This window comes from Paramisgurnus dabryanus, chromosome 1 (genome assembly GCF_030506205.2).
Source record: "Paramisgurnus dabryanus chromosome 1, PD_genome_1.1, whole genome shotgun sequence".
NCBI lineage: Eukaryota > Metazoa > Chordata > Actinopteri > Cypriniformes > Cobitidae > Paramisgurnus > Paramisgurnus dabryanus.
In genome coordinates, this window is record NC_133337.1 from 25,284,833 (window position 1) to 25,307,683 (window position 22,851).

Genomic DNA, 22,851 nt, shown 5'->3' on the forward strand with positions numbered 1-22,851 from the left:
TCTTCGTTAAGGAAACAAAACTATTCAGTGTTGTGTATGTTTAGAAAGCTTGAAAGACAACTTAATGCGGCATTTTCCAGGATATTATTAAAAGAAAGGCTGATATCCATTCTTTTTACCAAAAAGAATAGAAAAATCAAATACTATGGGAGTGGAAGGTACAAATAAAACAGAAAAATATGCTGTGGAAGGGAAAGGAATAGATGAAGTAATGAAGGAAAGAAACATATGGATGGCAAAGAGCTAAAAAGAAGTGAAAAGACAGAAATCCATCATCAAGTGAGTGAAAGGATTAACGAAGAGGGTTATGAGCGAAAGAGATGTTTGCCTTTCAAATATGTTTTACATAAATATAAACTAGGCAATCCTATTTTATTTATATAACTGTCTTTATACCATTATGTTCAACCAGTCAGTGTTTTTAGATATTGATAAGCTGTATGTATTAACTTAGTATTAAGACAAAGGGTGCTACAGAGATGCTAAAGGTAGCTGCTTGGGTACTTACTTATAGGAACATTTGTTGTTGCGTTTATTAATGTTATAAAAATTTGAGGTCCAGTGTTCACAGAATATAGTATATACAGTATATAATTTCTTGAATCCACGACAACCATGCAAGGACGCTTACTTCATTGCCACCCCTTGTAGTTCTCATGCCACCCCCTTGCCACCCCATAAATAATTTTCTAGATCCGCCCCTGGTGTGGGTACTCACATGTCTTGCCATATGGTTCTGATCATCTCTGACAATTCCCAAAAACTTCAACGTACATTGCAACGTAAGGGTCCACTCTTCAAAAAGCATCCCACGTTTTAATCCAAAACAACGAAAAATAGTGATAAATCCAGCAATACCCTCCTTTATTTACATCCGCGCGTCCGCTAAGTATGATCGATCATGTTTATTTTCTATCAAATATCGAGTTTTATCAGTGAAAATCCATCTCTTCCTGCTTCGTTAGACTCTTCCGATAAATATCCCGCCCTATTTTTCTGTTTTGTTCAATCAGATAAGGTTTGACAACTCAAAATGAATCGGGAACACCGATTTGCCCAGACAGATGTCCTTCAGCTAACCATAGGCTTTTGACTGGATTACGCCAAAACAAAGCCAGCCAATGCTTAGCCAGCAAAGTTTTGATGGGCAGGGGTAGTAACCAATCATGAAACGATTACAAGGATTCAACTTACGTCAGTAAAGTGTACTTCTGCGCAAATCTACAGAAGCGCATGGATAGGAATGCCCACGCCCCCTCCCTGCGCGTTTGTTTGTTTGGGTAGCATAGCAGCCGGCTAGGCTCTCCGGAGCCGCTGAGAAACCTCTCAAAGGTTAGATATAACATCTCCATTGTGGATTGTCGACTGCAGAGGACTTGTTTGTGTTGAGAGTGTTTTGGAGAAGTTGATAAAGAGCATGATCGCGGAGCAAAGATACAAGATTGGATATAAACAAACCGCGTCGTCGACGAGAGATGGACCGGACTATGAGCTCAGCTGCGCTCGCTTGGATAAAGTAAGTGGATTCTTTTGTTCATTAGTTATTTTACGTTACATTTCTAGTTTCTTGTTAGCTGTTTTGATTATAAAGTAACAGTGGAGATGACTAAAATACGAGTTTTACATGGTTTCATTTTCTATGACATGTTATATAAATGAATCATTTTTATAGCTATATGAATCAAATGCACAGAATATACAAACTAAAAACAAGATATGTGGTGGAAAATATGAGTATTACCAGCTGAGAAATATAGGTTATTTGGCAAACATAAGACATTTGTAATTATAAATATATTCATGTAATGTGTGAATGTGTGTATGTATTATGTTCATGTATATTACATCATAGTTTCTCATACAAATAGTTGCATGTCTCTAACTTTTGACTCAAACTAAAATCCTCTCTTGCTTTGTGTGTGTCTGTGTTGTGTTGTGATGTGATGTAACAGGTCTTCAGCTGACATCCAGAGGAGGACTGGAATCTGGAGTGCATTCATGAGCGACCACATTCAAAATAGCAAGTATTTTGTTATAATGTGCAAATGTTTTTTTCTGAAATAGTTTTTTCTATGTGCTTTGGTGGGCAGAGAAGTTCTGAATTGATATACATCATGTAATATGTAGTCCTGACTCATTTTCTTTTGATAATCATGTCATTTTGTTATCATGTGTATATTTGGAGTTTCCAAGTGCACTTTTTCTGAAAGGACGCCTGGACTTTTTTGAAATAAAAGCTCACAGAAACAACATTTTTTGGAGTATCATTCTCAAATTTGAATCACAGCATGGTCAGACATTCAGTTTACCTATATGGTGTCCCCAGGTGTCTCAGATGACCATTTCATACCTTTTTTGCTAAGTGAATGTTATTTAAAGAAAAACGGAAGTCATTTAATGTATATTTTACCTTGTTTTACTCTGTTTCTTTACTACTCTGAGTTGTTATGACTATTAGGCAACAATATGTCAAGTGTCTAGTTTCAAACAAGACCAGAATTATGAATATAGACCATAGGGTTTAAGAGCTGCAGACGTTTTAGTTTGGAGTTGTCGTTTTTCAGAAAATGCTCAAAAATAGAAGTGCTGGCTAACAGGTTAAAGGAAAATTTTACTTAGTTCTTACCTCAACTTAGATTAATTAATAAATACCTATCTTTTTTCAATGCGTGCACTTTAAATCTTTGTACAGCGCTTCGTGAATGTGTTAGCATTTAGCCTAGCCCCATTCATTCCTATGGCTCCAAACAAACGTTTAATTTTGTGCCACCATACTTACTTGTGTAACTATTCATTTAAGAGTCTTTAAATAGGAAAAACATGGAAGTGTTTGGTGGCTTCTAAATTCATCCCTGTTTGGAGCCATAGGAATAAATGCGACTAGGCAAAAATTTCGTTATATAGTCACGTATTTTTTTGATTCTTTTTTCGTGCTATTATCACGAAATTTCGTGTTTTTTCGTGATCGTATAACGAATTCCTGTTTTCGTGTGATTATCACGGATTGGTAACTCAACTGTTTTGTCCTATTTTCTTACCATTGTCGCTTCGGTTTAGGGTTAGATTTACATAAAATGACATCCCTAACCAAACCCAACTCTAACCCCAACGCCAGGCGACATATAAAAAAATAAATCAGAAAAAATAGTATAAACCAATATATAAAGTGACTTTCTAATGCAAGCACCAAATCTAACCCTAAACCGAAGCGACAATGGTTTAAAAATAGGAAAAAGCAGTTGAGTAACCAATACGTGATAATCACACGAAAACAGGAATTCGTTATACGATCACGAAAAAACACGAAATTTCGTGATAATAGCACGAAAAAAGAATCAAAAAAATACGTGACTATATCACGAAACTTTGTGAGACTGGGTAGCACATTCACGAGGCGCTGAACAAAGATTAAAAGTGCACGCATTGAAAAAAGATAGGTATGTAGTAATGCATCTAAGTTGAAGTAAGAACATAGTAAAATTTTGAAAAACTGTGGTTTCCCTTTAAGTGTTGCAGGTCAGCATTACTGCACTATTGCACAACTGTTCTTGCCTCATAATATATTCAATAATTCATATTGCAATTTATGCATATAGAAGAGACATTTTTGGTTCCTCAAAGTAGAGGTGTTCTCGGGTCCAAATAAATGTACCCGACCCGAAATGACCCGAATCACTTCATACCCGAACCCGACGTGCATAAATAAAAAATTTTTAAAGAAAGACCCGACCCGAGACAAACCGGAGAAAATTAGACCCGAGTCCGACCCGAACTAGTGAATTTCTTTTAACCCGACTGGAACCGAATGTAAACGGCACTGACGTGTGTGCATTCTGCAGACCCATGCGCAGCAGTCAGACAGAAAGAAACTCCGGTGGCCTTGCAACCAATTTGGCGAGCTGCTTCATTCGTTTTACTTTGTTATCTGACGACGACACCAACGTAACCGCTAAAATGTACATTTATATATGACTGACATGTTTGTCTCAAAGAAAATGAACCTTCCGACAACCACACAATGTCGCAAGCACTCTTGGCAAACAGATGAGAGGTTTGAAAAGGACATTGACGCACACAGGCGAGAGAGTTCGGGTCTTCTCGGGTCCGTTCAGAAAAAACACATTCATTTTTAAATTACCCGAGACCCGATGCCGCTATTATTGTACCCGACCCGTGTCCAAAGCACATGTGAAACTTTTAGACCCGAACCCGATCGGGTCTCGGGTCGGACCTCGGGTTTTCGGATCTAAGGGGACCGGTGAAGACCTCTACCTCAAAGGACCATTTATTCATTAGTTAAGGAAACATTTGAGGAGTTCAGATTCAAAAGCAGCTAAAAACTACCTACCTTGGGTTTCACTCACTAAGCATGCGTGCGCATGGATTTGTGCATGACGTGTGTATGGACTTTTGGACGAACAAATCCTGATTCAACAAAAACTTTCATAGTAAAATTTCTTCTAAATGTATGCAAAAATGTAAGAACAACTTATACGCATTAATTATGAACACAGAAAAAGAACCCTATATTATATATATATCTGTGTTTTATATTTTATATATTTTCCTTGTTCATGATTATTGTGTAAGTGTGGTCCAAGTTGGTCTCGGCACGTATTATACGTTCATCAAATACTTTTATTTCAAATCCGCTTAATCCTGGCCTTTAGGCCATTCAGAAATATTGCTTTGTTGGCCACATATTTTTTACATTTTGATTTCTGACATTCATTGTTTGCCATGTTTTAAGTTGCAGTAATTTTTCAACTGTTTACTATGTCTTGTCCAAAAGAATTAGATTTAGAGGTTTAATTTTTTATTTTTTGCCTGGTTGCATGCACTTTCGTATCTGAACTCTATACATTTTTCAAGCAGATTCCTTAAAACCAACAGAAAGTTAAACTTATGCAGTCTCAAAACCATTCAACCCCGCAAAAAGAAGTCCTCACAACATCAAAAATCTGCATAACTGGCATTGTCTCAAGCACACCTGATGCAAGCTAAACATTATTTAAATGGGGGTTAAATAATTTTGATTACAGCTGTCCTTAATGTCTTATTACAGAAACGTCAACAGGAGCAGCTAGGTTTATTTATTATGATTTTGTCTGGAAGACCTGGCTAGAGGCTCAGGCATTCTGCAGACAGAAATACACAGACCTGGCCACCATTCAAAGTTTAACTGAAATGAACGACTTGAACAAAATGGTGCCATCATATTTTAGTCCATGGATCGGCCTGTACAGAGAATCTTGGAAGTGGTCAGATGGAAACACTTTCTCTCCTACCTCCATTTACTGGATGAGTGGAAAACCTGACTTGACTGGAAAGGGTCGCCCTTGCGCTGCTGTAGGTACTGATAGTAAGCTTGACGATCGTCTCTGCTCAGATCTGCTTCCTTTCATCTGTGTGTACAGTAAGTTTCATGTGTTATTCTTGGTTAATCATTTTACATTACAAACAAACATTTAATTAATTGGTGAGAAAGTGTCCCCCTATAAAGAAAAAACCTCACAGTTTGAGTACTTTAATTATTTTGTTCAGCTGACAAGTTGGTTTTCAACTAAATACATTAGTAAATAAAATCCTGCCATCTCGGGTTCAAGTACTGTATGTGCAGTTTAGCCATGCCCTAAAATCCAGAGTACCCTAGCAAACCAGCCTCCCAGATTTATATTAAACAATGATCAGATAGATAGTTAAATAGATCTTTGGATCAGAACATTGTAGAGGTGGATAGGGTTTTGCTAACATGTGTTAGCAAGCAGTCACTGTGACAATAGTCTCGCGAAGCCAGACTGCTTTTTCTGGACAAAGCCCACCCACGAGCTGTTTGACAAACAACCAATCACAGTTTGTTTCGTCTAGCGTCACGTTTCGGACTCCCCACAATAACGAGACGGCTGGCAACAAGTCAGTTATTGAAATAGCCAGCCGCAACCGAATAGCATCTAAATAAACAACATTACTCACCATAGAACAACGTTGTGCACTTCATCAACAGCCACACCAATGAGACGCTCCCTGTAAACATCTGTTTGAAGCATATCTCTTCACTTTTTAACATCTACAAGCAATTCAGGTGAACTGAACTTTTTGACTCCACTGCCTCAATCAAAATGTCTTTTAGAGAGTCTGTGCCACGAACTTCGCATATTTTTGAGAATCCAATGTTTAACTGGTCATTATTATCCACGTGAACACCACTGATTCTCTTCCTCAATGGAAAGTCAGAGCTTTGTTTTCCAGGGACCGAAACTAATCGCGACACTCGTGTCTCTTGGAAATCCGCTTTATTTCAACCAATCAAAGAATACTTCGACATTCTCACAGGGTTTCCAGAAAAGTGTATGAAAAACATCAGACGTTTAGCCAACAGTCTGTGGGCGTGACATCTGAGGCTGAGACTACTGTGACAACCACTCTAGCAAGCATATGTTTGTATATGCAATGTAAACAAAATGGTCTTACACAGTCCTGTCAACTGTTTCTGGACCAGCATGCAGCAAAATGGATATGCATGTAAATTGTAAATTGTAAATCAAATAGTGTCATCAAGAAAGCAAACAATTTTTTTTAATATAGATTAAAATGGAGATCCCATGCACGGTAAAAAATATCTGTTGGCTCAACTTAAAAAAGTAAACTACCCGACCACCCCAAAAACACCAGCAAGCACAAATAGACACACTTGTCTCCCTGCGCCAACTATACTTAATTCAAAAAATACTTCAGTACAAAAAATAAATGCACTTTTAAAAAATGTTTTACAGTTGCAAAGACACAGATTGTGAAACTGGAGGTGAAATCTGTTCAGAATCTGAATGACCCTGAAGTGATGGACACAATCTCACAGTGGGTAAGTATTCACATCATGAGTAGAAACAGACCACATGCAAAATAGAGGAAAAAATGATGATGGCAAGATGTCTACAAATGCAGTGTACTTTGATGCCACATTACTTGTTGTAAAGCATATGAAACAAAGTCCATATTTTACTGTCAAATGTTTATATCATTTAGGGCTGCATAACAACTAATCGCAACTAATCGTTTGCAGAAAAAAGGTTTTTGTATAATAATTATATAAATATAATATGCACTCATGCATGTATAATTTTAAGAATACATTTTTATATTTATATACAATTTTATTTATATATTTTTTTCTTAAAACCCGCTTAATCTCCGCTTAATCTCCTTCCGTTTCAATGTGTATATATATATATATATATATCTCCCAAGGGTTTTTTCCTCCTAGGACTTTTTTTACTTCCTTGGCTAAAACTCCGGGGTTTTTTTTCTCCTAGGGGGTTTTTCAACCCGGAGAGGCAGCCTTTTTGGGCTTAACTTCTATACGTTACATTAGTAATACGTTTGCTTATAATGTTGATTTATAGCCGCAGCAAATTTAGCTGCTTGTGCTATCGTGTATTATGTTATGCTATCTGTCAATTTTCTGTGCTTTTCACTACATCTATTATGTAAAGCTGCTTTGATACAATTACCAAATTGTGAAAAGCGCTATATTAATAAAATTGAATTGAAAAAAAAATTGTGTTTATATACAACTATACAACAATTTTCTGCAAATGATTAGTTGTGATTAATTGTTATGCAGCCATAATGTCCTTACTATTAGTTTCTTTTAAAAGGATAGTTTACCCAAAAATGAAAATTCTTGATGTTTTGATTAATGTTTGAAACCAAACTGTTTATGAGCCTTGTTCACTTCCATAGTATTCTCATTTACTACTATTTAAGTGTATGGGGTTCATAAACACAGGTTTGAAACAATATGAAAGTGAGAAAATGATGGGAGAAATTTCATTTTTGTGTGAACTATCCCTTTAATATGGTCATTATAGCCTGCACACTTCAATGGCCTTCTTCATTACAGTATCAATTAAAGTCGTACAAAAATGTCTTTAAATTATTTTTAGTATTATTTTACACAATGCAGAGGAAAATTTTATGCATTCTGGGCAATTATTCAACAAAATGTCATCTTAAATGTTTTTCTTTACTAATGAGAAATATCAGTAATTACAAACACCAGGACTCTCTAATGTGTAGAGAGAATTTGTACCATCAGTAATGATTCTGTTCTTCAGATAACACAGAAGCTGAATAATCGTGGGGTAATGAATGCAAAATTGAAATGGAGAGTACAACCAGATGGAAATGTTTTCACACCAAAATACGTCAGGGAAACTACCCCTCAACAGATTGACTGCTCGGCTCAACGTTTTAATAAGTAATAATATAGCACATCTATAAAGTGATTTATCAGACACAAATGCAATTATTCTATGTTGATGGGAGTTAAAAGTAAACTTAGTTTTAAGTTATGCTTATCTATATAATCATTTGTTTCTAATATATACTAGTTAGTAGCAGATCTGTGAAGTATATCAGTCACAAATGCAGTTTTCTGTGCATGTCTCACTAAAAACTAAATGTAGCATCAAGTACTGCTAAACTATTATGTTTAAAGCTTTAACCCATTAACTGGCACTGTCCCGTGAGCGGACACCTGAATTTACTTTTATATTTTTTATGTAAATGTTAATCTATTGCGACAAACTATATATTGTTGTAAAGGTCTAAGATTGTAGATTTCATATTTCAAAACCTTTAGCAGTAATAATAATGCAGTGACTGTAATTTAATCATTTGTGACAAGAGTATGCAGCAAACCAACACGAACCTCCTTTTGTTTGATAATTTTATGTATAAAATAATACTATATGCATTATTTGTATTTATTACAATACATTTAAACTGCTATAACATTTTTTTCTTATTTAATTGTTAAATATATTCATATATTTTATATATTAACTTGTGATACCTCATCTTTTCACCGCCCACTCAAAATGGTCTGTGCTAGGTAAAGGGTTTAGTAATCCTACTGTATAAGTTAGTCATGCTTGATTATTTTTAACTGTACACTTTATTTTGGTTTCATTTGATAAGGTTCAGGCTGTTTTATAAATGATGACAATGACAATGAACTGTATGAGTTGTACAAATACATAAATACAAATTAAATGCAACATAATTACGATTTGACTTATTTCACAATCTCAATTTATTAAATGGTGTGGCAGATAATTTTTTTTTTTTGCCATTTCAAACAAGGGCAAAGATTGCAGAAGTGAAAAAAAAAACTGTCACCAGTAATATGTGCAATTGTAATCTGTCTTGTGTTTTTGGTTTATGATTACGTTTTTCATTTTTAAGTATTCTGTAGTTATCATTATGAGGCCATGACACTTGATTCCAGGTGTGTCTTGTTATCCTTGATTTGTGGGTGTCAGGTCATGTTCATGGCTGGTTTTCAGTGATTTCTGCTCACGGTTTATCTTACCCTTATGGATGAATTAAACTCATCTAATTTGCAAATAGAACCAGAATCCGCTTCTTGTTGTTACAAAACTCCACTGAGAAGTGAATAACGTCAACCCAAGTGCAGTTTCTTAAATTACAAACATGATAAACTTTACATGGCATTGCTTGAACCATTTACCAAACGGCCAGACATAGTAACATTACAACAATAAAACAAATGACACTGGGACAATTAGGGCTGTAAATAAAAAATAAAAACATATCAGTCAAGAGAACCAATAAAAACACAATAAGTTCTGGGTGCAGCCCCTGGGCGAGTGGAGGTCCACTCTCAAACATGAAACACATGACCTCCACTAGCGTGCAAGGGGAAATACGTCACCTCCACTTGAATTTATGAGACGAAGATGGTGTTGCTGTGAGCTCTTAGTTCGCACTTTCATTCAGGTAATTTACATTTTTACACTGGTAAACTGAAGTTGTTGTAACCTGCAATGTATGCAGAACACATGGGGCATGCGTGTAAGCAAATACAAAATAATGAATAAATAATATATGATATATTTATATTATTTCTGACAAACAACATTTATGCATGAATGTTAGCTGATGTTGCCTTTTGTGTTAAAATAACATAGTAATGAAAGAACACATTTTTATATGTGTGTGTGTAGCGTTGTTTGTATGTCATAAAAAGTAATACAAACAGGCTGTTTTCACATTTATTTTTCAGTCCATTATGTGGAAAGCATGATGCAGATATTTGGTAAATTACAGATATGGTCGAAGATTTGCACATTTTACACCGATTAGGTAGCAAGATAGGGGATGGAAGTTTGCAGCCTGTTTTTCATATCCCTAGAAAAAAAGAGGTTTGGTAATATTTATATAAAAGTAGTGAGAGTAACGTGTATAAACATGAAATCGCTTCATAGACAGAATAGTGCCCCGTTTGTGTGTAGGCACAAAGTGTCTTTACTTTAACACTTGTGGTCACTTACAGTTGTGTGTTGTTGAATAAATGTTTTAACCTAGAAACAATTAAAATTGATTAAACTTAAGGATTTTTTATTTTACTGTGGCTGATTTGTAGAGCATTTCCTTGCAAATACCAACCTTACCATGAAAAGTAAAGTTGTAATTACAGTTGTATCTCATGTCAATATTCATGATAATATATAGTGTTTAAATACCCATACTATGGGTAGTTAATGTTCTACACGTTTTCCCCATACTTTGATATTTTCACTTCTAAAACTCTTTTGATTGAAACTGTGGGTGGCTCTTAAAAGAGCCTTTGGGTTCAGATTGGGTACTCTCGGCTTTACTTGGAGCTCGTGTATTTGGTGACGGCCTTTGTTCCCTCAGACACGGCGTGTTTGGCGAGTTCACCGGGCAGCAGGAGACGTACGGCGGTCTGGATCTCTCTCGAGGTGATGGTGGAGCGCTTGTTGTAGTGAGCGAGACGAGAAGACTCACCGGCGATGCGCTCAAAGATGTCGTTGACGAAAGAGTTCATGATGCCCATCGCCTTTGAAGAAATGCCGGTGTCGGGATGAACCTGCTTCAGGACTTTGTACACGTAGATGGCGTAGCTCTCCTTCCTGGACCTCCTGCGCTTCTTTCCACTCTTAGCGGCGCTCTTAGTGACGGCTTTCTTTGAGCCCTTCTTGGGCGCGGGCTTTGCTGGCTCAGGCATAATGATGCTTCAAATCTTAACACAAGAAACTGAATAATCGTGCGATAACGTGCAGGGTTATTTATACCCAGCTCTATGTAAATGTTCAGCAAACAGAGACCGTGCTCTGATTGGATGTCTTTGTTAGCCCAACCTTTAAATGTTTCTATTGGTCAGCTCAGAGTTTGACGGGACTGAAGGAGAGCCAATAAAAGACGTCTTCCAGCAGCATCGTGTTTGAAACAGACCCTCCCCCACAAGATTCAGTTTCCTTTGTTTCATTTCCCGCTCTTTTTCTTTGGTTTGATTTTCTGCACAAGGAAATAAGCGAATGTTTATATAATTTCTTTTAAGTTTGGTTGATCAAAAAGCTTTATTTTAATTGTTCAGCACGGTGTTACGAAAACACTAATTCACAATTAAGTCAATTTAAAGCGATATCATCGTTTCATTGTAAGTTATAGTCTAAAAGTTATTTTGTAAATTAAAAAACGATTATCCATTCCACACGCCTGAGATGTTCCTGAATAGAAAGTATGACTTCAATGAATAATGTTTATTTCTAAATTGAACAAACAATGCGTGTATTTCCATCCATTATTCTGTTTATCTGAAATACACATGAAACAAAACAATCATGTTTTGAAGGTTCAGCTCTTTGTGTGATAATGTGGGTGGCTCTTAGAAGAGCCATTGGGTTTTGTTTTTTCTTTTATTCGTTTAACCTCCGAAACCGTACAGTGTGCGTCCCTGTCTCTTCAGCGCGTACACGACATCCATAGCGGTGACGGTCTTTCTCTTGGCGTGCTCGGTGTAGGTGACGGCGTCACGGATAACATTCTCCAGAAACACCTTCAACACACCGCGGGTCTCCTCGTAGATCAGACCAGAGATACGCTTGACACCACCACGCCGAGCGAGACGACGGATGGCGGGTTTGGTGATACCCTGGATGTTATCACGCAGAACCTTACGATGACGCTTAGCGCCTCCTTTCCCGAGTCCTTTACCACCTTTGCCTCTTCCAGACATGGTGAACCGAGTTCTCTCTATAAAACACAGAAGAAATAAGACGATAGTGCACGGAATGACTTTTACGTTTTCCTACAGGACCTGGTAGAAACACACACTCAAAAGGGCGGTGTCAGCAGCGCGTCACGTATTAGGTTTCCTTTGCAGTTCGCGGCTCCGCCCCCTCACTCAGGCCTTCGGTAAATCGCTTCATATTGTAATTACCCAAAAGAATCCTTTTAAAGATTCCCAAAGATAAGTATTCTAAAGAAAATATAAACTAGATTCCACCAATGACCGGGGTATTGCAAAAGAGAAAACATTCATGCACACGGATCTCTTAACGCTTAATGTTGATATTATGTCGTCATAGAAGGAAAAACATCACTGCTGATTTAAATGGAAGACGACACAGAAACTCTACATGTGGATTATGATGTGAATTGGTTTAAAAGTGGGGATTTATAGGTGGAATATCATCTGGCAGAAAGGTTAACAATTTAACAGCGTTTATAGCATTAGATTCTGAAAACAGGCACGGAATGAAAGCATTCGTGTTAATGGTAGTTCAGGAAGTGTTTGAAACTCTTATGAACTTCAGTTTTTGCTAAAGTTGTGATTACAACGCTCTTTCACTACAGGAAATCGTGTCTTTTAAGTGGATTGGGTGGCTCTTAAAAGAGCCGTTGGGGTTACAATGCGGTTTTAAGCGCGCTCTCCGCGGATACGGCGGGCCAGCTGGATGTCTTTGGGCATGATGGTGACCCTCTTGGCGTGGATGGCGCACAGGTTGGTGTCCTCGAACAGACCGACCAAGTAAGCTTCACTGGACTCCTGCAGGGCCATGACAGCAGAGCTCTGGAAGCGCAGATCCGTCTTGAAGTCCTGAGCGATTTCTCTCACCAGACGCTGGAAGGGAAGTTTGCGGATCAACAGCTCGGTTGATTTCTGATAACGGCGAATCTCTCTCAGAGCCACGGTGCCGGGCCTGTAACGATGAGGCTTCTTCACTCCACCGGTGGCCGGGGCGCTCTTACGGGCGGCTTTAGTAGCGAGCTGCTTCCTTGGGGCTTTGCCTCCAGTAGATTTACGAGCGGTCTGCTTGGTTCTTGCCATTGCTGCTGATGTCTCCTGTGCGTTCTTAACTTAACAATGAGTATTAGGTCCCTGCTGCCTGCTTTTAAGGACTAAAATTCGAACTACGTCAGCGAAATAGGGATATGTGATTGGCTAAGAAGTGACGTCTGCCCACGACACGGGGCCAATGGCTGCGCGATATCGGTTCAAAAGATAATGGCGGGAGAGTGCGCTTACTTTGTTCTGTGATTTCAGATGTTTTGAAACGTATGATAGGATTACATCAACGATAGGATTTAGTCGATATTTACCATTTAACTTTCATTGTTTATTTAAACGTGTGCACTGTGCAGCAATATGTGCTCACATATTGTGCCCCTTTGTACATCAAATACTAATGTACGTTTTGTCCCTTATCCATGTTTCTCTATTTATTGTATTGGTCTGCACTACACAAACTGCTTATAAACATGTAGTATCAACAATAAAGAAAATTCTGATATAGTACTCATATTCACAAGCACTATTTTATAAGCTTTTCACTTAAAATATTAAATCATGTCACTCTTTTATGGATCGAGTGGGTGGCTCTTAAAAGAGCCTTTGTGAATAAATGAACTTGTGTTGGTTTATTTGGTCTTGGCGGGCTTCTCGGTCTTCTTGGGCAACAGCACAGCCTGGATGTTGGGCAGCACGCCGCCCTGAGCGATGGTCACACCGCCCAGAAGTTTGTTCAGCTCCTCGTCATTGCGCACCGCCAGCTGCAGATGACGGGGAATGATGCGAGTCTTCTTGTTGTCACGAGCGGCGTTTCCGGCCAACTCCAGGATCTCAGCGGTCAGATACTCGAGCACTGCGGCCAGATAGACGGGAGCACCGGCACCGACACGCTCAGCATAGTTGCCTTTACGGAGAAGTCTGTGAACACGACCGACGGGGAACTGCAGTCCAGCTCTGGATGAGCGAGTCTTGGCCTTCGCTCTCGCCTTACCGCCAGTTTTACCTCTGCCGCTCATTTTAGTTCTGATCTAACAAACACAAACTCAGGAGAGAAATGTAAGTAGTCTAGGTGGAGTCTCTCGTATTTAAACCCGTCTGTCAGTCGCCTATTGGTTGGATTCTGTTAAACCTGTAAACCAATCAGTCAACTTCCCTCCAAACTTCAACCCCACCCCCTCGGTCTGTCTACCCCTTATACAATACAGGTGTCTATTCAGAAATGAAATTAATATTAATTAAACAAATATTAAAATTTAAACCCAAAACTAATTTACCCCACACTGGTCTTTATTCGAGGATATAAACTACGAGGCGAAGTTCTTCAGATTAACTGTGGAGGGCAGTAATACAGGATTGAAGTGTCTAAGCTGCCGCAAATTATTCAAGATCCCAAAACGAATTTCATTGATGTCTTTGCAGTGTTTGCATATTCAAGAAAACAGATTCATCATAACTTACAAAAGTTAACCGTGTTTTTGTAATAATGTGTTTTTGGGGTAATAATTTACCACTGGCAAAACCATTTATTATTTTTTATGATGTTAAATTCCGATAGGTAATTTCACCTAAGCGCCACAAACACTTATCTTTGAACCAGTTTTAATTCTAAATAATCAGAAAACGATCCAGCCAAGTACTTAGCCGTGATCGACTGTTGCACGGATTCATTAACTGTTCAAATTAAACTACAGTATAGTTTAAACACATCATTACATTCAGATAAGAAACTCTTTTGTAAGGTGGTGGGTGGCTCTTAAAAGAGCCGTTTGTTTCCAGAGCAAAACACCTCAGCTGGTGACTTTATTTCTTTTTGGGTGCGGCCTTTTTAGGCTTGGCTGCTTTAGGCTTTGCCGTCTTGGGCTTCGCAACCTTCGCCTTTTTGGGGCTCTTTGCTGCTTTCTTAGGAGCCGCAGGCTTCTTTGCTTTTTTGGGGCTCTTGGTTGCCTTCTTGGGGCTCTTCGTCGCCTTCTTAGCAGCTGTGGCAGCGGGCTTCTTTGCCTTCTTCGGAGATTTCTTTGCGGCGGTCTTCTTTGCTGCTGCAGTCTTGGGCTTCTTGGCAGCTGCGGGCTTTTTGGCTGCGGGCTTCTTTGCTTTAGGAGCGGCCTTCTTGGTCTCTGCTTGCTTCTTGTTCAGCTTGAATGAGCCAGACGCGCCGGTTCCTTTAGTCTGAACCAAGGTGCCTTTAGTCACCAGACCCTTGATGGCGATCTTGACGCGGGAGTTGTTCTTCTCCACGTCGTAGCCGGCGGCGGCGAGCGCTTTCTTCAGGGCAGCGAGGGAGACGCCGCTTCTCTCCTTGGAGGCTGTCACAGCTTTGACGACGAGCTCGCTCACGCTCGGACCCGTTTTCTTCGACTTGACTGCAGTTTTCTTCTTGGGCGCTTTGGCCGGTGGAGCAGCTGGAGCTGGAGCGGTTTCTGCCATTCTTCTAAATAGATCTGAACTGTCACAAGAACTGAACTCGATCAGTAATGCTGGACTGCCGAGAGGCGCCGCGCGCTTATACAACACATGAGAACCTTATAGACTCAATCTGTCTGTGACTGCGCGCCTTCTCGAGTCACCACCGACTGTGTTTTCTCCTCTGAAATATCGAACAAAAAACGGGATGTTTAAGAAGTTTAGCGAGGTGAAAACAACGCGAACACAGAGCTGAGATTCAGAGCTTTATTTACAGACCAAACTTCACGGAAGTAAATTCTTTATTTTGTCACAATCCGATCAAATCCACGGCGAGCATCGGTCTCTGGAAAAAGCAGCGGACAGATTTCACGTGATTTATATCGGCAAACTCTGATGGTAGACCAAAAGCTTTTTCTTGTTATTTAACACTTATGTTAATAAAACACTTGCGTGAAATAAAAAACATTCAGGGACTCGTGGAACGTTGCAAACACCAGTTGTTTTGACCAGCCTAAAACACAGATGTTCGCTACCTCTCACGCTGCATTTGTTTTATATGTCTCGGTTTTATTAATATATGCGTTTGTTATATTAACACTAGTCGAGCAGTAAAAGCAGAGCGAAATGTTATTAATTTCATACGGGATTACTAAGCAGAACATGTAAATGAGCAATACGGACATATCTGTGGCATTACTGGCATGCGTCCTCCTGCTATTCGTTGCATGCAAACTCAACCAGAGGTTACCAGCTCAAATTCTGATGATTGAAAGCCATAACATTACACATCATAATAGTCACTGCAATGTCCACTATTATCTCAAGGGGAAGGATTATGAGCAAAAGTTTACTTTGAAAAGATGCTGACATCATTATTTGATTTTTTCACACAGAGATCTTTAGATCTCATACAACCCTTGTTGCATTTCAGTGGTGATGCCTGTAACTCGATGAGCATTAAATACAGCTTAATATCCTTTTAGGTCCAATGGCTGGTTGCATAAACTGTTTAGACTAGTCTTATAAGTTAGCCATATTTTTTTTCTTCAGATCATAACATTAATCTCATTGCAGTCTGAAAAGTAAAACTGATTACTTTTAACTAATTTCTTGCCGGTCAGACTAGTTCTTAAGACACAGTCTTAACTAACCGGCTATGTTTATGCAACTGGTCACTGGTCTTAACAATCTTCTGTGGTATAATTATTTTTAAAGCCCTGTATGGTATAAACCAGACACTTTTAAAGAAGAATGACAACATCAAAACATTAATTATATTTTATTAAACAAGCAAACTTAACAATTTCATTTGGCAGATTGTTTTATCCAGAGCAATTTTACAAGGCCACCCCATTCATAAAACTTTAAAACTGTATAATTTTATCAGTATGTGACGTCATATGGCTCGTTTTTCGAGTCACCCAAAACCTCATGAAAGAGTTTCCAAAACTTGGGAAGGTTAAATGAATATGTGCGGTCGTGGTTAAGTATTTGGTATATAAGTATTTAGATTTAAATCGATTCAAAGGCCAGTGTTTTGTGGTGCTTATGTGAAACTACCCTTATTGAAATTAACCATCTTCATCAAAAAAAGTCTTGGTTACTATAGTAAATGTTAATACAAAAAAACATCGTTTACTTTTGTGAGGGTATGATTAATCTGTTTTCTTGAATACGCAATCACAGCAAAGTGCATGAAATTAGTTTTGGGTTTATATTTTAATATTTGATTAATTAATATTAATTTCATTCCTGAATAGACAACTGTATTGTATAAGAGGGAGACAGACTGAAGGGGTGGGGTTGAAGTTTGGAGGGAAGTTTACTGATTGGTTTACAGGTTTAACAGAATCCAACCAATAGGCGACTGACAGACGGGTTTAAATACGAGAGGCTCCAGCTGCAGGACTTACATTTCTCTTCTGAGTTTGTGTTTGTTGAATCAGAACTAAAATGAGCGGCAGAGGTAAAACCGGCGGTAAGGCGAGAGCGAAGGCCAAGACTCGCTCATCCAGAGCTGGACTGCAGTTCCCCGTCGGCCGTGTTCACAGACTTCTCCGTAAAGGCAACTATGCTGAGCGTGTCGGTGCCGGTGCTCCCGTCTATCTGGCCGCAGTGCTCGAGTATCTGACCGCTGAGATCCTGGAGTTGGCCGGAAACGCCGCTCGTGACAACAAGAAGACTCGCATCATTCCCCGTCATCTGCAGCTGGCGGTGCGCAATGACGAGGAGCTGAATAAACTTCTGGGCGGTGTGACCATCGCTCAGGGCGGCGTGCTGCCCAACATCCAGGCTGTGCTGTTGCCCAAGAAGACCGAGAAGCCCGCCAAGACCAAATAAACGAACACAAGTTCACTTAAACACAAAGGCTCTTTTAAGAGCCACCCACTCGATCCATAAAAGAGTGACATGATTTAATATTCTTAAGTGGAAAGCTTATAAAATAGTGCTTGTAAATGTGAGTACTATATCAGAATTTTCTTTATTGTTGATACTACATGTTTATAAGCAGTTTGTGTAGTGCAGACCAATACAATAAATAGAGAAACATGGATAAGGGACAAAACGTACATTAGTATTTGATGTACAAAGGGGCACAATATGTGAGCACATATTGCTGCACAGTGCACACGTTTGAATATACAATGAAAGTTAAATGGGAAATATCGACTAAATCCTATCGTTGTTGTAATCCTATCATACGTTTTAAAACATATCTGTGAAATCACAGAACAAAGTAAGCGCACTCTCCCGCCATTATCTTTTGAACCGATATCGCGCAGCCATTGGTCCCGTGTCGTGGGCAGACGTCACTTCTTAGCCAATCACATATCCCTATTTCGCTGACGTAGTTCGAATTTTAGTCCTTAAAAGCGGGCAGCAGGGACCCAACAGACATTGTTCCGTTAAGAACGCACAGGAGACATCAGCAGCAATGGCAAGAACCAAGCAGACCGCTCGTAAATCTACTGGAGGCAAAGCCCCAAGGAAGCAGCTCGCTACTAAAGCCGCCCGTAAGAGCGCCCCGGCCACCGGTGGAGTGAAGAAGCCTCATCGTTACAGGCCCGGCACCGTGGCTCTGAGAGAGATTCGCCGTTATCAGAAATCAACCGAGCTGTTGATCCGCAAACTTCCCTTCCAGCGTCTGGTGAGAGAAATCGCTCAGGACTTCAAGACGGATCTGCGCTTCCAGAGCTCTGCTGTCATGGCTCTGCAGGAGTCCAGTGAGGCTTACTTGGTCGGTCTGTTCGAGGACACCAACCTGTGCGCCATCCACGCCAAGCGAGTCACCATCATGCCCAAAGACATCCAGCTGGCCCGCCGTATCCGCGGAGAGCGCGCTTAAGACCGCATTACAACATTAACCCCAACGGCTCTTTTAAGAGCCACCCAATCCACTTAAAAGACACGATTTCCTGTAGTGAAAGAGCGTTGTAATCACAACTTAAGCAAAAACTGAAGTTCATAAGCGTTTCAAACACTTCCTGAACTACCATTAACACGAATGCTTTTATTCCGTGCCTGTTTTCAGAATCTAATGCTATAAACGCTGTTAAATTGTTAACCTTTCTGCCAGATGATATTCCACCTATAAATCCCCACTTTTAAACCAATTCACATCATAATCCAAATGCAGAGTTTCTGTGCCGTCTTCCATTTAATTCAGCAGTGATATTTTTCCTTCTATGACGACATAATATCAACATTAAGCGTTAAGAGATCCGTGTGCATGAATGTTTTCTCTTTTGCAATACCCCGGTCATTAGTGGAATCTAGTTTATATTTCCTTTAGAATACTTATCTTTGGGAATCTTTAAAAGGATTCTTTGAATAGTTACAATATGAAGCGATTTACCGAAGGCCTGAGTGAGGGGGCGGAGCCGCGAACTGCAAAGGAAACGTAATACGTGACGCGCTGCTGACACCGCCCTTTTGAGTGTGTGTTTCTACCAGGTCCTGTAGGAAAACGTAAAAGTCATTCCGTGCACCATTTTAGTATTACTTCTGTGTTTCGTAGAGAGATCTTTGTTCATCATGTCTGGAAGAGGCAAAGGCGGTAAAGGACTCGGAAAAGGAGGCGCTAAGCGTCATCGTAAGGTTCTCCGTGATAACATCCAGGGTATCACCAAACCCGCCATCCGTCGTCTCGCTCGCCGTGGTGGTGTCAAGCGTATCTCCGGGCTTATCTACGAGGAGACCCGCGGTGTGTTGAAGGTGTTTCTGGAGAATGTTATCCGTGACGCCGTCACCTACACCGAGCACGCCAAGAGAAAGACCGTCACCGCTATGGATGTCGTGTACGCGCTGAAGAGACAGGGACGCACACTGTACGGTTTCGGAGGTTAAACGATTAAAAGAAAAACAAAACCCAACGGCTCTTCTAAGAGCCACCCACATTATCACACAAAGAGCTGAACGTTCAAAACATTTTTGTTTTGTTTCATGTGTATTTCAGATAAACATAATTATGGATGAAAATACACACATTGTTTGCTCAATTTAGAAATAAACATTATTCATTGTAGTCATACTTTCTGTTCAGGAACATCTCAGGCGTGTGGAATGGATAATCGTTTTTTAATTTACAAAATAACTTTTAGACTATAACTTCCAATGAAACGATGATTTCGCTTTAAATTGACTTAATTGTGTATTAGTGTTCTCGTAACACCGTGCTGAACAATTAAAATAAAGCTTTTTGATCAACCAAACTTATAAGAAATTATATAAACATTCGCTTATTTCCTTGTGCAGAAAATCAAACCAAAGAAAAAGAGCGGGAAATGAAACAAAGGAAACTGAATCTTGTGGGGGAGGGTCTGTTTCAAACACGATGCTGCTGGAAGACGTCTTTTATTGGCTCTCCTTCAGTCCCGTCAAACTCTGAGCTGACCAATAGAAACATTTTAGGGGTTGGGTCAACAAAGACATCGAATCAGAGCACGGGCGGTGTTTGCTGAACATTTACATAGAGCTGGGGATAAATAACCCTGCACGTTATCGCTCGATTATTCAGTTTCTTGTTTCAAGATTTGAAGCATCATCATGCCTGAGCCAGCAAAGCCCGCGCCCAAGAAGGGCTCAAAGAAAGCCGTCACCAAGAGCGCCGCCAAGAGTGGAAAGAAGCGCAGGAGGTCCAGGAAGGAGAGCTACGCCATCTACGTGTACAAAGTCCTGAAGCAGGTTCATCCCGACACCGGCATTTCTTCAAAGGCGATGGGCATCATGAACTCTTTCGTCAACGACATCTTTGAGCGCATCGCCGGTGAGTCTTCTCGTCTCGCTCACTACAACAAGCGCTCCACCATCACCTCGAGAGAGATCCAGACAGCCGTGCGTCTCCTGCTGCCCGGTGAACTCGCCAAACACGCCGTGTCTGAGGGAACAAAGGCCGTCACCAAATACACGAGCTCCAAGTAAAGCCGAGAGTACCCAATCTGAACCCAAAGGCTCTTTTAAGAGCCACCCACTGTTTCTAGAAAAGAGTTTCTGATATTTGTATTGGATGTAATTACACACGTATTGTAAATTCTACACCGTTTCTACAAATATTGAATTAATAAGGTTTAAATGGTGATATTATATAACATTGTCGTGTTTACAGTGAGGATTTGTTCATGTTTACGTTCAGTAAGTTTCAGATGGGGTAAAATCTTTGCGTGTGAGGGAGAGCTCCCTCACTACCTCCCACTAGGCCTGGCAAACTCGATTCCTTTTAAGGATCCGGGTTATTGTGAGTCACTCACTAAAGTGATCCGGGTTGTGTGATTCACTTGAGTCATTTGAGTCAGTATTGCTAAATTGCCAAGGAAACTCAGTACAGACCCACTTGTAACCAGCTGATCCACGCGACTCGAGATTCTCAGAGCCGGAAACATTGCAGACTCGCAGACCATGGACATGAGACTCGCTCTACAGATCCACTAACCGGCTGATTCGCGTGGATCAGCCGGAGCCGGTTAGTGGATCTATAGAGCGACTGAAGTATCCTCAAAAGCAAATCCATAACAAAAGCCTTTCACTTCTGAAATAACATGCTTATAGGTTTTAGGTTTGGTGTGTATGGTCAACCATTTAAAAAAGAAGCCTAATAACAATAGCATAATAATATAGAGAAAATATAGAATAAAACTGTCCTGCTATTGTAGCCCTCAGAGCCGGAGAGACAGTTCGCGCAGATCAGCCGGTTACGGATCAGCCGGCGGATCAGCTGGTTACGGATCAGTCGGTTACGGATCAGCCGGTTACGAGTTGAGAGACTCTCGAGTCAGAGCAGATTCGCATGTCTCTGGAGTCCGCATGGTTTCCGGCTCTGGGTGAGAATCTCGGGTCAGTTCGCGGCTCGCGCGGATCCATGGGTCTCTCGAGTTTGCAATGTTTCCGGCTCTGAGTGAGAATCTCGGGTCAATTCTCGCGCAGATCAGCCGGTTACGAGTGGATTTGTAGTGCGAGCGAAGTCTCATCAATAATGTTGAAAGAGGTTTGTGTGTGTGGTGGCGCTGTTTATGGTTTTACATTGAATTGTTGTAGGACTCAACTGATCCGGGTTAATGACACTAGAGACTCGCGACTCATGAGTTAATTTAAAGATCCGGGTTAAAGATCCGAGTGAGTCACGACTCGAACAGGTCTACCTCCCACACTTTCGTGCGCCTCACGCGCTACCTCCCACACCTCACGCGCTACCTCCCACACCTCACACGCTACCTCCCACACCTCACACGCTACCTCCCACACCTCACGCGTTACCTCCCACACCTCACACGCTACCTCCCACACCTCACGCTCTACCTCCCACACCTCACGCTCTACCTCCCACACCTCACGCTCTACCTCCCACACCTCACACGCTACCTCCCACACCTCACGCGCTACATCACACATCTCATGGGCTATCTCCCACATCTCCCGCGCTACCTCTTGCGAAAATTAACCATGGTTATATTGTGGTAAAAGTGTAGTAACCATGTTTTTTTGGTTTATTGATTACTATCAGCAAAACCATGGTTTTACTACACTAACTATGGTTTTACTATGGTTTTTAAAAAAAAAACATGATTGTCAAAACCATTGTTATTTTGGAGTTACTATGGTTTTACTACAGTAACCATGTTTTTTTGGTTTTAACTGTAGTAAAACCATGGTTAATTTTCGTACCTCCCACACCTCAGGCGCTACCTCACACACCTCACACACCTCCCTCGCTTCCTCCCACACCTCACGCGCTACCTCTTACAAAAATTAACCATGGTTATATTGTGGTAAAAGTGTAGTAACCATGTTTTTTTGGTGTATTGATTACTATCAGCAAAACTATGGTTTTACTA

General features: G+C 40.2%; 10 protein-coding genes across 10 annotated transcripts; 5 read left to right on the forward strand and 5 right to left on the reverse strand.

The window, feature by feature from the left end:
* Positions 1-1,378: 1,378 nt before the first annotated feature.
* On the forward strand, positions 1,379-8,836 carry LOC135779300 (P-selectin-like). The gene is made up of 5 exons (XM_065290028.1): positions 1,379-1,516; positions 1,953-2,020; positions 5,066-5,416; positions 6,774-6,859; positions 8,115-8,836. The coding sequence occupies exons 1-5, from the start codon at positions 1,476-1,478 to the stop codon at positions 8,259-8,261; spliced, it is 693 nt and encodes a 230-aa protein (XP_065146100.1). The 5' UTR covers positions 1,379-1,475; the 3' UTR covers positions 8,262-8,836.
* A 1,722-nt stretch (positions 8,837-10,558) lies between these two features.
* On the reverse strand, positions 10,559-11,062 carry LOC135752588 (histone H2B-like). Its single transcript, XM_065271084.2, has one exon. The coding sequence runs from the start codon at positions 11,051-11,053 to the stop codon at positions 10,679-10,681; it is 375 nt and encodes a 124-aa protein (XP_065127156.1). The 5' UTR covers positions 11,054-11,062; the 3' UTR covers positions 10,559-10,678.
* A 186-nt stretch (positions 11,063-11,248) lies between these two features.
* On the reverse strand, positions 11,249-12,069 carry LOC135779318 (histone H4). Its single transcript, XM_065290047.2, has one exon. The coding sequence runs from the start codon at positions 12,062-12,064 to the stop codon at positions 11,753-11,755; it is 312 nt and encodes a 103-aa protein (XP_065146119.1). The 5' UTR covers positions 12,065-12,069; the 3' UTR covers positions 11,249-11,752.
* A 679-nt stretch (positions 12,070-12,748) lies between these two features.
* Positions 12,749-13,172, reverse strand: LOC135752554 (histone H3). The gene has a single exon (XM_065271054.2). It carries the CDS (start codon positions 13,157-13,159, stop codon positions 12,749-12,751), a length of 411 nt encoding a protein of 136 aa, XP_065127126.1. The 5' UTR covers positions 13,160-13,172.
* Positions 13,173-13,695: 523 nt separating this feature from the next.
* Positions 13,696-14,157, reverse strand: LOC135779312 (histone H2A-like). Its single transcript, XM_065290040.2, has one exon. It carries the CDS (start codon positions 14,134-14,136, stop codon positions 13,750-13,752), a length of 387 nt encoding a protein of 128 aa, XP_065146112.1. The 5' UTR covers positions 14,137-14,157; the 3' UTR covers positions 13,696-13,749.
* Positions 14,158-14,839: 682 nt separating this feature from the next.
* On the reverse strand, positions 14,840-15,570 carry LOC135752612 (histone H1-like). Its single transcript, XM_065271108.2, has one exon. It carries the CDS (start codon positions 15,542-15,544, stop codon positions 14,921-14,923), a length of 624 nt encoding a protein of 207 aa, XP_065127180.2. The 5' UTR covers positions 15,545-15,570; the 3' UTR covers positions 14,840-14,920.
* Positions 15,571-17,368: 1,798 nt separating this feature from the next.
* Positions 17,369-17,920, forward strand: LOC135779313 (histone H2A-like). Its single transcript, XM_065290041.2, has one exon. The coding sequence runs from the start codon at positions 17,477-17,479 to the stop codon at positions 17,861-17,863; it is 387 nt and encodes a 128-aa protein (XP_065146113.1). The 5' UTR covers positions 17,369-17,476; the 3' UTR covers positions 17,864-17,920.
* Positions 17,921-18,436: 516 nt separating this feature from the next.
* Positions 18,437-18,956, forward strand: LOC135752560 (histone H3). Its single transcript, XM_065271059.2, has one exon. It carries the CDS (start codon positions 18,459-18,461, stop codon positions 18,867-18,869), a length of 411 nt encoding a protein of 136 aa, XP_065127131.1. The 5' UTR covers positions 18,437-18,458; the 3' UTR covers positions 18,870-18,956.
* A 456-nt stretch (positions 18,957-19,412) lies between these two features.
* Positions 19,413-19,932, forward strand: LOC135752594 (histone H4). Its single transcript, XM_073816052.1, has one exon. The coding sequence runs from the start codon at positions 19,559-19,561 to the stop codon at positions 19,868-19,870; it is 312 nt and encodes a 103-aa protein (XP_073672153.1). The 5' UTR covers positions 19,413-19,558; the 3' UTR covers positions 19,871-19,932.
* Positions 19,933-20,535: 603 nt separating this feature from the next.
* On the forward strand, positions 20,536-21,156 carry LOC135752630 (histone H2B-like). Its single transcript, XM_065271122.2, has one exon. It carries the CDS (start codon positions 20,570-20,572, stop codon positions 20,942-20,944), a length of 375 nt encoding a protein of 124 aa, XP_065127194.2. The 5' UTR covers positions 20,536-20,569; the 3' UTR covers positions 20,945-21,156.
* Positions 21,157-22,851: the final 1,695 nt, after the last annotated feature.

What these genes read in the sequence shown, in the direction of transcription:
- LOC135779300 (XM_065290028.1), top strand. Translation starts at nt 1,476, where the DNA reads ATGGACCGGACTATGAGCTCAGCTGCGCTCGCTTGGATAAA. An exon ending in GCTGCGCTCGCTTGGATAAA is followed by an intron (nt 1,517 to 1,952) that starts GTAAGTGGATTC and finishes GTGATGTAACAG; the next exon opens with GTCTTCAGCTGACATCCAGA. An exon ending in TGGACACAATCTCACAGTGG is followed by an intron (nt 6,860 to 8,114) that starts GTAAGTATTCAC and finishes TCTGTTCTTCAG; the next exon opens with ATAACACAGAAGCTGAATAA.
- LOC135752588 (XM_065271084.2), bottom strand. Translation starts at nt 11,053, where the DNA reads ATGCCTGAGCCAGCAAAGCCCGCGCCCAAGAAGGGCTCAAAGAAAGCC.
- LOC135779318 (XM_065290047.2), bottom strand. Translation starts at nt 12,064, where the DNA reads ATGTCTGGAAGAGGCAAAGGTGGTAAAGGACTCGGGAAAGGAGGCGCT.
- LOC135752554 (XM_065271054.2), bottom strand. Translation starts at nt 13,159, where the DNA reads ATGGCAAGAACCAAGCAGACCGCTCGTAAATCTACTGGAGGCAAAGCC.
- LOC135779312 (XM_065290040.2), bottom strand. Translation starts at nt 14,136, where the DNA reads ATGAGCGGCAGAGGTAAAACTGGCGGTAAGGCGAGAGCGAAGGCCAAG.
- LOC135752612 (XM_065271108.2), bottom strand. Translation starts at nt 15,544, where the DNA reads ATGGCAGAAACCGCTCCAGCTCCAGCTGCTCCACCGGCCAAAGCGCCC.
- LOC135779313 (XM_065290041.2), top strand. Translation starts at nt 17,477, where the DNA reads ATGAGCGGCAGAGGTAAAACCGGCGGTAAGGCGAGAGCGAAGGCCAAG.
- LOC135752560 (XM_065271059.2), top strand. Translation starts at nt 18,459, where the DNA reads ATGGCAAGAACCAAGCAGACCGCTCGTAAATCTACTGGAGGCAAAGCC.
- LOC135752594 (XM_073816052.1), top strand. Translation starts at nt 19,559, where the DNA reads ATGTCTGGAAGAGGCAAAGGCGGTAAAGGACTCGGAAAAGGAGGCGCT.
- LOC135752630 (XM_065271122.2), top strand. Translation starts at nt 20,570, where the DNA reads ATGCCTGAGCCAGCAAAGCCCGCGCCCAAGAAGGGCTCAAAGAAAGCC.